This window comes from Sinohyriopsis cumingii, chromosome 2 (assembly GCF_028554795.1).
Source record: "Sinohyriopsis cumingii isolate HCF-2022 chromosome 2, ASM2855479v2, whole genome shotgun sequence".
NCBI classification, from domain to species: domain Eukaryota; kingdom Metazoa; phylum Mollusca; class Bivalvia; order Unionida; family Unionidae; genus Sinohyriopsis; species Sinohyriopsis cumingii.
Genome location: NC_142962.1, coordinates 106,195,062 through 106,207,159, shown reverse-complemented (window position 1 = coordinate 106,207,159; position 12,098 = coordinate 106,195,062). Strand labels below are relative to the sequence as shown.

General features: G+C 36.5%; 2 protein-coding genes across 17 annotated transcripts in view; both read right to left on the bottom strand.

The window, feature by feature from the left end:
• LOC149805564 (spectrin beta chain-like) overlaps positions 1–12,098 on the bottom strand; it is a 196,609-nt gene that overhangs the window by 51,546 nt on the left and 132,965 nt on the right. For all 16 annotated transcript variants that reach the window (XM_089950191.1, XM_089950176.1, XM_089950181.1 and 13 more), the window contains 2 exons: positions 11,160–11,306; positions 5,873–6,136 (listed from right to left, as the gene is read on the bottom strand). In XM_089950191.1, the coding sequence (XP_089806317.1) occupies positions 5,873–6,136; positions 11,160–11,306 (411 nt within the window). The remainder of the gene's footprint in view (positions 1–5,872; positions 6,137–11,159; positions 11,307–12,098) is intronic.
• The window catches only part of LOC149805565 (uncharacterized), a 460,129-nt gene that overhangs the window by 417,354 nt on the left and 30,677 nt on the right, over positions 1–12,098 (bottom strand). The gene's annotated exons all lie outside the window — the stretch shown is intronic.

Sequence of the window (12,098 nt, the reverse complement as noted above, 5' to 3'; positions counted from 1 at the left end):
CACATGCAAATATGCCCATCCATTCAGGTACAGTAGCAAATAACAAGAATGTCAAGATGGCTTTTTGTGGTGGCCATATTAGATGTCCAGGTGGCACCATTTTCATTAAGGTTTAACCAGACAATATATGAAGTCTTCTGTTGAAAACCCAACGCTGATACGACTTTCCATTCAAGAGGAGTAGAAATAGCAAGATTTTCAGTATGGCTGGCTTTGTTGCCTTACCAATATCAGACCAGCATTTTCATTTGGGAACAACCACACAGCATAAAACACTATATTGGCATGGGCACTGATTCAAGATTTTCAACATGACCATTGTGATGGCCCTTTTGAATGTCTGAATTGATCCTTTTTTGTTTAGATCAACTAGACTTTCGTTCTGAAGGAGAAGCATTACCAAGATTTTCAAGAAGGCTGCCATGGTGGCCATATTAAACACCAGATCTGCACCATTTTTGTTTAGGACAAACCAGACATCATAAAAAGTCTTTACGTGAAAATGGGGTGCAGAAATCCATTATCCATATTGTCTGAGTTGGAAATTTGTTCTTATGAAGGAGAAACTTTTTTTGCAAGGTTACTTATCCGAGTAAATTGTGCCCTGTAATTTCAGCAAGCAGTCAATCCTATTTTGCCTGAGTGATGTTTACACAAGCATCATTCATACTTACCAGCGAGTACAATATCGGTACATTGTTTATTTACACAGTGTATACTGACATTTATTGATCAGAACTGAGACCACCTGCAGATTTATAGATACAACCTATGGAAGCAGACTAATGGTTTAGGCGACATCTTTTGACAGTTATATCAGAATGAATTTCATCAGCTGGAGGATAGGGCTTCCCCACGTAAACTATTGTTCTGAACCAATCAATGGACTTTGTGAAAACATTCTGAGCAACTACAACAAATTTTCCTGGGACTGCATCTGGATGGATCGTTTTCAAATAAAGCTTGGGCTGAATGAAGAATGAAAGTGAACAAAACAGGCCAAAACTAAGCTTGACTATGACTGGGAATAGGATAATAAAAGAAAATGAGAGTTCAAAGTTTCTTAACTGAAGGAGTTTCTCTGGCTGGAGGCAAACAATGAACAATCGCATCTTGTATAGTAAATTCCACACAGCATCCCGAATTTTATCCTATCTGAAACCAGTAAATTTGCAGGCGCGTGACATTAAATGTAGCTAAGAGTACCTAATTCATTTCATGCGAAGCATTTAAAATGAATTAGGTATTTTTAGCTACAGTTAATGATGCTGACCTGAAAATTACTGAATTACAGATGTGATATATTTTGCAATGATGTCTGTAACGAAGTAAAATACACATGAGAGATACCCAGTGGATTGTTTGCAGCACTGTTTATTACAAGGATAGACACACTGACAAAAAGTTTTAAAAAAGTGCAAATCACAATACATGACAGTTAAAACTTGATAATGATAAGGCCAAATCTGAGAATAAAAGAAATGTGGATGATTTAAACAGAGTGATTAATAAATACAATGTGACCCAAACTGAGCTTATGCCAAAGCAAAGCAGAGAAAATCTTTTTCTGACGATGAATTTCTGTGTGCGGTTCAAATCAAAAATGGAATTGATCTTGTTGTTGTTGGTATAGGGTTTAATGCCATTTTTCAGCACAAGATAGGCTATATATGGCAGCCAGTATAAATGGTGGAGGAAGAACAAGTGGGTCTTTTGTATGGACAAGTAAACTTTTTAATTTGCTTATCCATGGACACTAGCGTTTGACAAAATTTCTGCACCCCTGTGAAAACCCCATGTTGATATGACCATCCATTCATGATAAGTAGGATAAAGTTTTTCTATAGAAAATTTGAAAACACATTCACTGGAATAACACTTTAATTAATGCTTTTCACTGGCAGAAATTGTTTCATGACTGCACTTATTACAATATTATCCTAGCAGCTCTTGATGGTAAAAAGCTGGTTCTCTTGATTAAATTCTAGTTGACTGAGTTGATATGTTTTGCTATTTTATGTTCAAGTGAAGCTTAAGGGATCAAGAAGAAATCAAGCAAGCCTGAGTGTCTCTACTGCCAGTATAATATACATGTTGGGAAGTAGATGATGAAGGGGACAGATTTTTTTTCTCCAAGCAATTAGAAGTGTCATTTTTGAAGTTCCTGTTCTTTTCTACAACAAAAACACTTACAAGGAAAGAAAATCAGATTATTACAAGAAGAAATTTCAGCACAGCACTTCAAACAAGACACCAAAGCCAAAGATTGAAGTCCATTAAAAATTTTAATTGAATGATGTGTCTTTTTATCTCCTTTATATACAGACTCAACACCTTTATCCAAAACAATTCTGTTAAACAAAACTACCTACTTTAGGCTTTTGCTGAAAGACAGAACTTGTTTCATTAGGTTAAAAGCTGAACAAAATATTTTAAAAGGAAACTTTAAAATCAATTTATCAGGCAGACCAAAAGAGACATCTATAATTTATAATAAGAATTGTTACAGTTTTTCAATAGATCTTTACTAAACTTAAATTGTGTAAAGATGACATGAATACCCCACTAATATAATGCAATTCAAGGCCCATGATGATGTCAAATGTCAGTAAATTTTGCTGGAAAACAAGAGTCTGTTGTAGGAAATGATGCTCTATTTGCTGAAAAGAATTTCCTGGAATCCAAGATAAAACAGTTTCTTATGACTGCTGAGTGTAGAAATCATCTCTCTTAAATTCTGGAGCAATAACAAAATTTTCAAAATCAAATGCAAGACTGGCCTTATTTTCATCAAGGACTATCTGACATAACAAGAAGTCTTTTGGTGAAAGCCCAATGTTGATATGAGCATCTATTCTTGGAGGAGTAAGAATAACAAGACTTTCAATATGGCTGCCATAGTAAGAGGTGAATTCGATTAAAGATTTTCACAATTTCATTTGAGATAAACTAAGTCTCACTAGGAGCCTTTTCATGAAAACCCCATCAATAAGGCATTCTATTCAGAAAGAGTAGCAATAACAAGATTTTCAAGTCTGCCATCATGGCAGTCATCTTGCACCATTTTCATAAAAAATCATATGAAGTCTTTTACTTAAAATCCCATGTTGATTTGGAGGAATTGCAAAAACATTAATTTCAGATGAATAACGTGGACGTTAAATAAGCATAAATTTCAGATTTTTATGGCAGTCATCATGGAAGCAATATTGGATGTACGACTGGCACCAATTTCAGTTATGACTGACTAGGTGTACATCTAACAAACACATTACATAGTCATCAATTTGGAGATAGAGTTAACAATATTTTTAAGATACAACTTTCCATTCAGAAGTCACATGTCAATATGACACTGTATTCAAGCAGAGTTGTGATGACAAAATGTTTAAGATGGATGCCATGGTAGTCATATTGGATGTCCAATTCACATCATTTCTGTTTAGACATCTAAAGTCTTCTTTCAGTGAAAACCCCATGCTGACCTGACCATCCGTTCAAGAGGAGGAGAAACACGATGGCCATCATGGAAGCCATATTGGATTAATATTGGTACCATTTTCATTTAGGAACAACTAAACTAATCAGAAGTCTTTCAGTGAAAAACTGAATTTGTTATGACCATTAATGTAGGAGGATTTGTGTGTGTGTGATTTGGATTTTTAACGTAGTTTTTAACAACTGTTCAGTCATATCATTACGATGTCTGCAGTATGGCAGTTCACAGTGATATCTATCATTGGGACATCATGCTGCATGATGTCCGCCCCAGTCACATTATCCTGACACCAGGCCTAACACTAACTTCTTAATGATGAGTATCAAGCAAGTCAGCTGTTAGTACCATTTTTCACGTCTTTGGTATGACTCGGTTGTGGTTTGAACCTGCGACATCCCGAAATCGAGACAGACATCTAACCACTTAAGCCACCGGAGCAGTCCTTAATGATGGATGAGTAACAATAAACAAGATTTTCTGGATGGCAATGATGGCTGTTGTATTGAACACCAGATCGGCTCCATTTCGATTTAGGACCAACTAGACGTCATGAAAAGTCAAAGCCCCATGTTGATAAGACCTTCCATTCAGAAGTAGCAATAAGAAGATTTTCAAATTGATGTCAGATCAGCAGAATTTTCATTTAAAACCAACTAGACATGATTAGAAGTATTTCTTGTGAAAACTCCGTGCTGATATGACCATCTATTCAGGAGGAGTTAGCAATAACACTGTTTTCAGGATGGCTACTGTGGCAGCCATATTGAATGTCCAAGCAGCATTTTTTTCACTTAGGACACCATGGGATGAATATGTGCAAAAGTTTCAATGCAATTCTCCAAGTAGCTTAGAAGGAGTAGTGACAACAAACTTGTGCTAACAAATGGCCGGACAATGGACAACAGACCATCCCATAAGCTCTTCTGGTTTATAACCAGTAGGGCAAAAGTTTACTTAAATTTAAAGATTCTATTGTCTTTTTTTAAATTTAAAGTTTATAAAAATTACTCAAATTTAAAGGTCTCATCAGAAATTTGTGAGACTTGTACACCATTAATAATGGACCTATAAACTGACAAAAACAACACTCCAGTATTTATCTTGAAGACATCACTTGAATTAAGTCTAACATTAGCCAAAGATCATTTCTAAATCATTTTCAAATATAACACTACACATTTATTCGAACACGGAGAATATTTCACTCTACTGATTTAGTATATCGGACGTGTCACATATCTACTGCACTTGAATTTAAGAAAATAAGTTAATTATTCAATTTCAAAAAGTCTGGTAAAAGATGGTCGAAATAAAAGTATCCTAGTCTTCCTCAAAGACATTTTGTGTTAATTCCCCCTTTGCAATTCATACTACCAACAAGAGTCCCTTGAAGAGACTGATGCTCTTCAGACTGAAAAGAATTTCCAGGAATTAAAGACAGGACCATTTCTTCCTTTTAACTGTTCTATGTTAAAACCATCTTTGATATTCTTCAGCGTTAACAAGATTTTTAAATCAACTGTTGTGGAGGACATATTGGATGTCAACTCTGTACCATTTTGGTCCAAGATGGCATCATAAAAAGTATATTGGTGAAACCTCATGTTGATATAACATTCCATTTTTTTTCAGAAAAAACAATAACAAGATTTTCCAAATGGATACCATGGCAGCCATATTTAAGATCTGATTGTCACAATTCTATTTCATGCCAGCTTGACATCATAATAAGTTTTTGGTAAAAGCATAATACTGATGTGACCAGCCATCTAAAAGAAGTATTGATAACAAGATTTTCAAGTTGGCCATTGTGGCAGCCATATTAGAAGTCAATTGGCATTGTTTTCATTTATGAGCAGAGATGGTCATATTGGATATCAATTAGTTCCATTTTCATTTACGACCAACTAGACATCATAGGAAGTCTTCTAGTGGAAAACCCATGTCTATTTGACTTTCTGTTCAGGAGGGGTGGCAATAACAAGATTTTCAAGATGGCCATGAATACATGTGTGTAAGGACAATGGACAACAGACCATCCCATAAGCTATTCTGGTCAATGACTAGTAAAGCTAACAATAATTGTGCCTGCTCCATTGTGGCACTATCAAAAAATACTGCAAAGTCATTAAACCAATAAAAGTAGGTCACTGTGATCTATTTTTTAATGTGGTGAGAAGTATTCAAAATATAAACACCCTTTAAGTTTCATTCATGATTGTGCATCTAACAGTGTCAAAAAAAACAGCTAATGCAAAAATTTAACATAATCACTGTGACCTACTTTTGCAAGTGTCTGAGAAACTGCCTATGCTTCACAAGTGGGAAAAAAAACACAATACATAAAAGAAAACAAGCAGAAAATATGCATACATTTTGCCTCTGCATCAGCAGGTTAACAGTGGTCAAATCCTTAGCTGTGTCTTCTGTAACAACTTGAGCCTCTAAAGCGGTGATCCATCCATCGATATCATCACAGCTCTGCTCGTACAAAACTTCACGATTTGTATCAAAAAGTTTCTCAGCCTTTTGTTTTGTGTTGTCCTCGAGTTCTTGCCACTGGACTGATAAATTTGCAAGTATTGGCTCAATCTCCTCTCGTGTTTCTGGTTTCTCATTCATAAGCTGTTCACCAGACTGAAACAAAATGGAATAATAAGTATAAATTAAATATACATATTCAGTCAGCTGAATAATAAATATTAAATTCCAAATGGTGCTTGCAGCATGTGGCATGTAATGTTGTGTCTACTGAGCAAAGCTTTGAGAATATTTTTTACAATGGCAACATTAGATTAATAATTAATACTCATTTGTGACACTGGGTGAAAGGTAACGATTTTCAAGAGTATCAATTTTTATGATTTTGGGAAAAATGAAAATTTTCATTGGTACTGAAATTCATAGACTGTGTTAGAGATCCTTTTGGTTTCACAGAAGGATCCCTGTTTGCAGACCTGTTGAATTCATGGCTTATAACAACCACAAAATCCACAAAACCCGGTACCCTGCAGAAAGTAATTTTCAGCAAATTGTTTCTCTGAGAACACATACGTCATATTAAGTTCTGCTACCTCTCAAATCAAGCCACAAACAAAAACATGATTGTTTATATATCATACAATGGGAAAATTATTCAAAATAACCTCCCTTTCCACCACTAGGTGGCTAACCATCTATTAGATGTTTAACTTTGGCAAAACATCAACAAGGATACTTGCAATATTGGGAGATATAGGAGAGCTAAACAGTAATATAATTAAGTAACTAATCTCAACTCATTCAGCCCCAATCCCGCCTGTAGGCGTGATGAGGCTGTACCCTACTTCTGAGCTCTGCAGCATTAAGGTCATTTAAGATACATAAAAGTGGGTGGTATTACAAAAATGCAGACAGATCTAGCTCTACAATGATACCAAATAATCTGGGCGTTCTAGTTGCACTACAAAATACAAAGGAAAAAACCTAATTTTTTTGACCCATTTTTTTTTTCTCACCCAAAATTCGCCCGTGGTCGGAATTCAATTTTGCGTCTGGATTTAGACCTTTTGGCCTCAGGGCAGTCTGAACTGCACACAGACAGGTGAACCATTGCAAAAAGTAGGATAAGGTTGGCATTTGGAATAAAGAGTGGTCTTGATATGAAAATTATGGGTCCATTAAGAAGAAAATTTTTTAAAAAAAATACAACTCCAACTTTTACCCTTCTGTTCCTGCATGAGCAAAATAACCAATGGAAAACAATGTTTCTAATATAACTAGCAATAGGCTAATGGAAAATCTGTTGGAAGTGGATGTATTAGGACGTATTTAGAAATAGCCCCCAAAATGTGTTTCCTACTCGCATTTCAGGCAAAAACGACGAAAAAATCCAGGGCTTCACAGAAAAAAAAGGCCCTGAATCTTTCTCGGTGTATTATAAGTAGTGCTCGAGAGCATGAAGTGGATTTTGCACTGCTGACTGTCTCAATGTGTCAATCAAGAAAAGCGAATGACAGATTTTTGACTGCCTACAGATGATAAACAGTTCTCAGCTATTAAACTTGACTGCATTATAACCACCATACCATCAAATTATGATTGCCCACACACACTAACAGGTTTTAGCTATAAAATCTGGTTGCACTTTTTGGAGCACAGAACAATCAGATCTGAAATAGTGATAATTATGGTCCACTGAATGGACATGTGACTCACCAAAGCTGCATGCCAAAGCTAAGGATATAAACAAAAAAATCATTTTTTAAGATTGTAGCTTCTACGGAAAAAATTATCTGAGTTGAGCTACGTCAGAACTCAAGAAAGATCACACTCAGGGAACAAGGTGATCTGAGCCTACTATGTCCACGTTCCTCATGATGTCTGAACGAATTGCAAAATCATACAGAATGGCACTTGTGAGGAATAAAAGGTAATATTTTCTACTCAAAAAGATTATGTGTGTGATTTGAATTTTTAAGGTAGCTTTAACAATTTTTCAGTCATATCGCTACGATATCTGCAGTGTGGTAGTTTACAGTGATGTTTAGCACTGGGGCATCATGCTGCAGACATGTAGCTTAATGTCCCACCCAGTTACATTATCCTGACACAAGGCCGACCAGTCCTAATACTAACCTCTTAATGCTGAGTGCCAGGTAAGGCAGCTGTTAGTACCAATTTTGTAAGCCTTTGGCCGGGGATCAAACCCACGACCTCCAGCATCCAAGGCGGATGCTCTAACCACTAGGACACTGGAATGGTTCTCAAAATGATAAAGAAAAATGCTAGCCAAATGAGATATGAAGACACCCCTTTCTCTTCTAAGCTTTTGAAGTGGAGAACCTTCTAGCTTGTGAGATTCCTGTTTCTGAAGGTTCATATTTCTTATTATGCAAGGCATGAAATAGAATCCTATCCAGGCTGGGATGAAACACATATGACAGGTCTTGTTCAAGCAGGTAAGTGCTTGCCAGGATTTTCCAGCAGTTGTCTATATCACTAGGTTGAGGTGATTGTCCAATCTGAGGTCAGAACCACTATGCTGGTTGGGCACCTTAACAGTCAGATTACTCTCGGAATCAGAACAATTGGCAGGAATGTGCAAACCCAAGGCCTGTCCAACAGCCCATGCCTCTGGAGATGAGGATGATCAGTTTCTTGATGAACCTCATCACCTAGAGATTTGACAAAGTGTGCTAATCCAATGTAAGATTGACTTATTAAGTACAATGCAAAGAGTATGTCCTTTCTTGAATGAATTGGCCAAGTCACAGGGTCTTCTTGGAATGTGTACTGTGATCTTGTGCTTGGAGCACTAGCATACAAGTCCCTGACCAGGAAACTGGATTCCAGTTGCCACTGACAATGGTGAACCAGGGCAACAAGTAAGCCCACCAAATGTATGTACAGATCAAATTATCTGGATGAGGCTACTATCATGGAATTCCTGACTAAAACGATTGACTGCCTTAATAATGATGTGGGATTTGTTTTATCTTGGTTGAGACTGTAACAACTCCATCCACTCCTTCACTGGATCCAAGTAACGCATTAGAATGGGGTTTCCCTGCACTCCCTGTGGAGGCTATCTTCATCTGGGATTGCTTCAATTCCTGCATATAATATAGCAAGGTGCATGGTAGTAGTGCCAATGTGCCTGGGCATAACATAGCATTTCTGCACCAAATACGCAAACATCGGGCTCGCTAGTCCAGTGGTGGAGCAACCTTAAAGACAGTTGGCTTGATGGACAGCAGGAATACTGGCTCTATTGCCAATGGTCATCTGCACAGTGAAAGAGATGTACGATATAATGGGATGATCAGCCAGCATGCAGCACAGTCTATTAACACAACGACCTCCAGTCACCACCTGGCATGGAGGCCTGACAAATGAATGGACTGGCTGGTCAGCAACCTTAATAAACTTGTCCCTTTTGATGGAAAGTCTTAACGACCCCGACATTTCCACCATTAATTCTGGAACTCCTATGTACTTGTTCAGTCAGCTGAGATCCATCACCAGTCCTTGTTTGACATTGACTTTTGGTATCAGGATTAAAAAAAAGCCTTGAATAAAACCTTGAGTTTGGTTTGTTAACTTTCTGCATGCAAAGTAAAGCACTGATTTTTTGACTAAACTGTATGAATTCCAGGAATGAGCAAGAATCATTCATAAATGAAATCTAAAGCTCATCCAAACCACTCTGATCGCCCATTCATTTTGCAGAGGGGAAAAAAGCCATTTTGTGAACAGCTCCATGAAAAGAACCTCCAGTCACTACTCAATATGTATGCCCAGCCTCACAGCTAGACTGACTAGCTGACCACCAGTACATGGGCAGTGATGATGGCTGGTAAAACATGTTGGTGAGATCAGTGTTATACTTCAAAGTAGAAGTATAAACTAACGTCATTGCAACAATTTAACAAAATAGTGATGCAAAAGCAGAACTCTCATCTGGTAATTTGATAATGAAAAGGCTGCATGATGTTGCCATCTGATGACTGTGATTACTGCAGCATCACAAACAATGACCCTTTTGATCATGAACTGCACACTGTACAAGGTAATTTTGATGTGCTTTTTGTGCTGGCAAGCCCTCACTGACTTTAAATTCCTTGCATTTGGCATTTCATCAATGTATATCTGAAATGCAATAAACAAAACAAAATGGCAAAATAACATCCCAAAAGTGTCAACAAAATCAGTAACTTGTTATAAATGTGAAGTGAGAATTTCAACCTGTGTTTGCAATTAAAACATACAAACCGCAAGTATAAATGATATCCCATGTGACTTACCAGGTCAGAAGAAAACAATCCACATGGCACAAAAAAATGTATATAAATATCAATGAAAAAATCTCAACTAAGGTTTTAAAAAAACTTGGCTAAAAAAACACTTGTGGAAGTCTTAATTCTCAATACTGTATCACATTTTTTGATTGATGGGCATAATGATAGAGCATCTTGATAGATATCAAGGGAGGGAGGAAACAATGTTGATCATAGCATAGTGGAAAATTTAAACTGTTCAACATCTGGAATTTGCTTACATCTAGTGGCAGAAAGGGCAGATAATCTGGAATAGTTTCTTCCCCTTGTCTACATGCTATTTAGATGGGTGAACACAAAAGCTGCATTGGAAGGGGCTGATTCAGGAAGCAGTGTAGTTTATTTCCCTAATGTTAATGTGATCTGATTCAGGAAGCAGTGGAGTTTATTTCCCTAACGTTAATGTGATCTGGGTACATATCAGACATATGAAATAACAGTATGTCACACTGATATAAACGTTTATGACATGACACTATAACCACAAAAAACATGTGACCAAATTTCAGGATGCATGATTTAAATACTTGAAGATTAAGTTTAGTTTATGCAAACAAGAGTGTGAAATGACATGACAATATTCTTTAAACTTTTAATAATCAAAAACAATATAAAGCAGGTTGACTATGTTTGATGTCTTTTGCAAAACATGGATGTTGCAAATGTATCAAATTTACTACCTCTGCAAATATAGGCTGCCAAAAACATTCTGATTAACAGCAAATTTCACTTCCCAGACTAAGAATCATAAATTAAACAAATAAAGCCTAACAAGAATAGAACTGATTTACTTCCTTCCTTTTAAAAAAACGTTCGTAAAGGTTGATTTTGTCCATACTAACCTGCTGCAGCCTGTAAAGCCTATCCTTGTTTGCAGCAATTTCTCTCTCAAATGCCTGATGACGCAGGTATTTGCTGTGAAGGTTCTTAGCATCTCTGTATGTTTCATCTTGAGCCGCAGCCATCTTGTCATGGAGCCAGTCACGCAGCTATGCATTAATAAAGCATATCAGTAAATAAGTCTTGTTAACAAAATATGATTTCAATGAAAATTCAGCTGCTTCATGGATGCTATTAAACTAATTCCACCCATTAAAACAGAATAGCTTATCAACAGTAGTTACCATCGACTGATTTTAATCCCTTGCAGGGCAAATATTTTCATCAATGCAACAAGTGAATAAACAAGTTAAATAACAGGGGTGCCCAACCAGATGACTTTTGGGAGCCGCAATACTGGAGGCAATATTGGAAAGAGCCATCCATTAAGTTTTTGCAATGATCTACAATACGAAAATATGAAGACAAGAACAGAATCTGTGACACAGTGGGAAGAGTTTGCTTTTGTGGAATAATGGTAACATTATAAAAAAAAAACGTTTTTGAATATTATCCAATGTTATTCAGCAAATTTTGATAAAAAGGTTTAAATCTAATTATTTTAGGTACGTCACGAGAGCTGTACCAGTCTTGCACGAGACGCATGCAGCTCATAAGCCATATTATGGCTACCCCTGTTATATAATTGAAACATCTGATATGTCTTGTAGATATATCATTGACTATTTCACAAAAGACACATAAATGACATGGTAGTAGAGAAACAGTTCAAAATATAATACAAACAAACCTGTACTTTTTATAGAAAGGTTAAAGGTGAATCAGCACCTTATCCAGCTTACAAATTAAGCATAATTACTGAAGACCGCAGTGTTGCAGGTTTTGTTATATTCCAATGCAGTGATTCTTTCTTGATCTGAATTATTCAATGGTGTATTTCT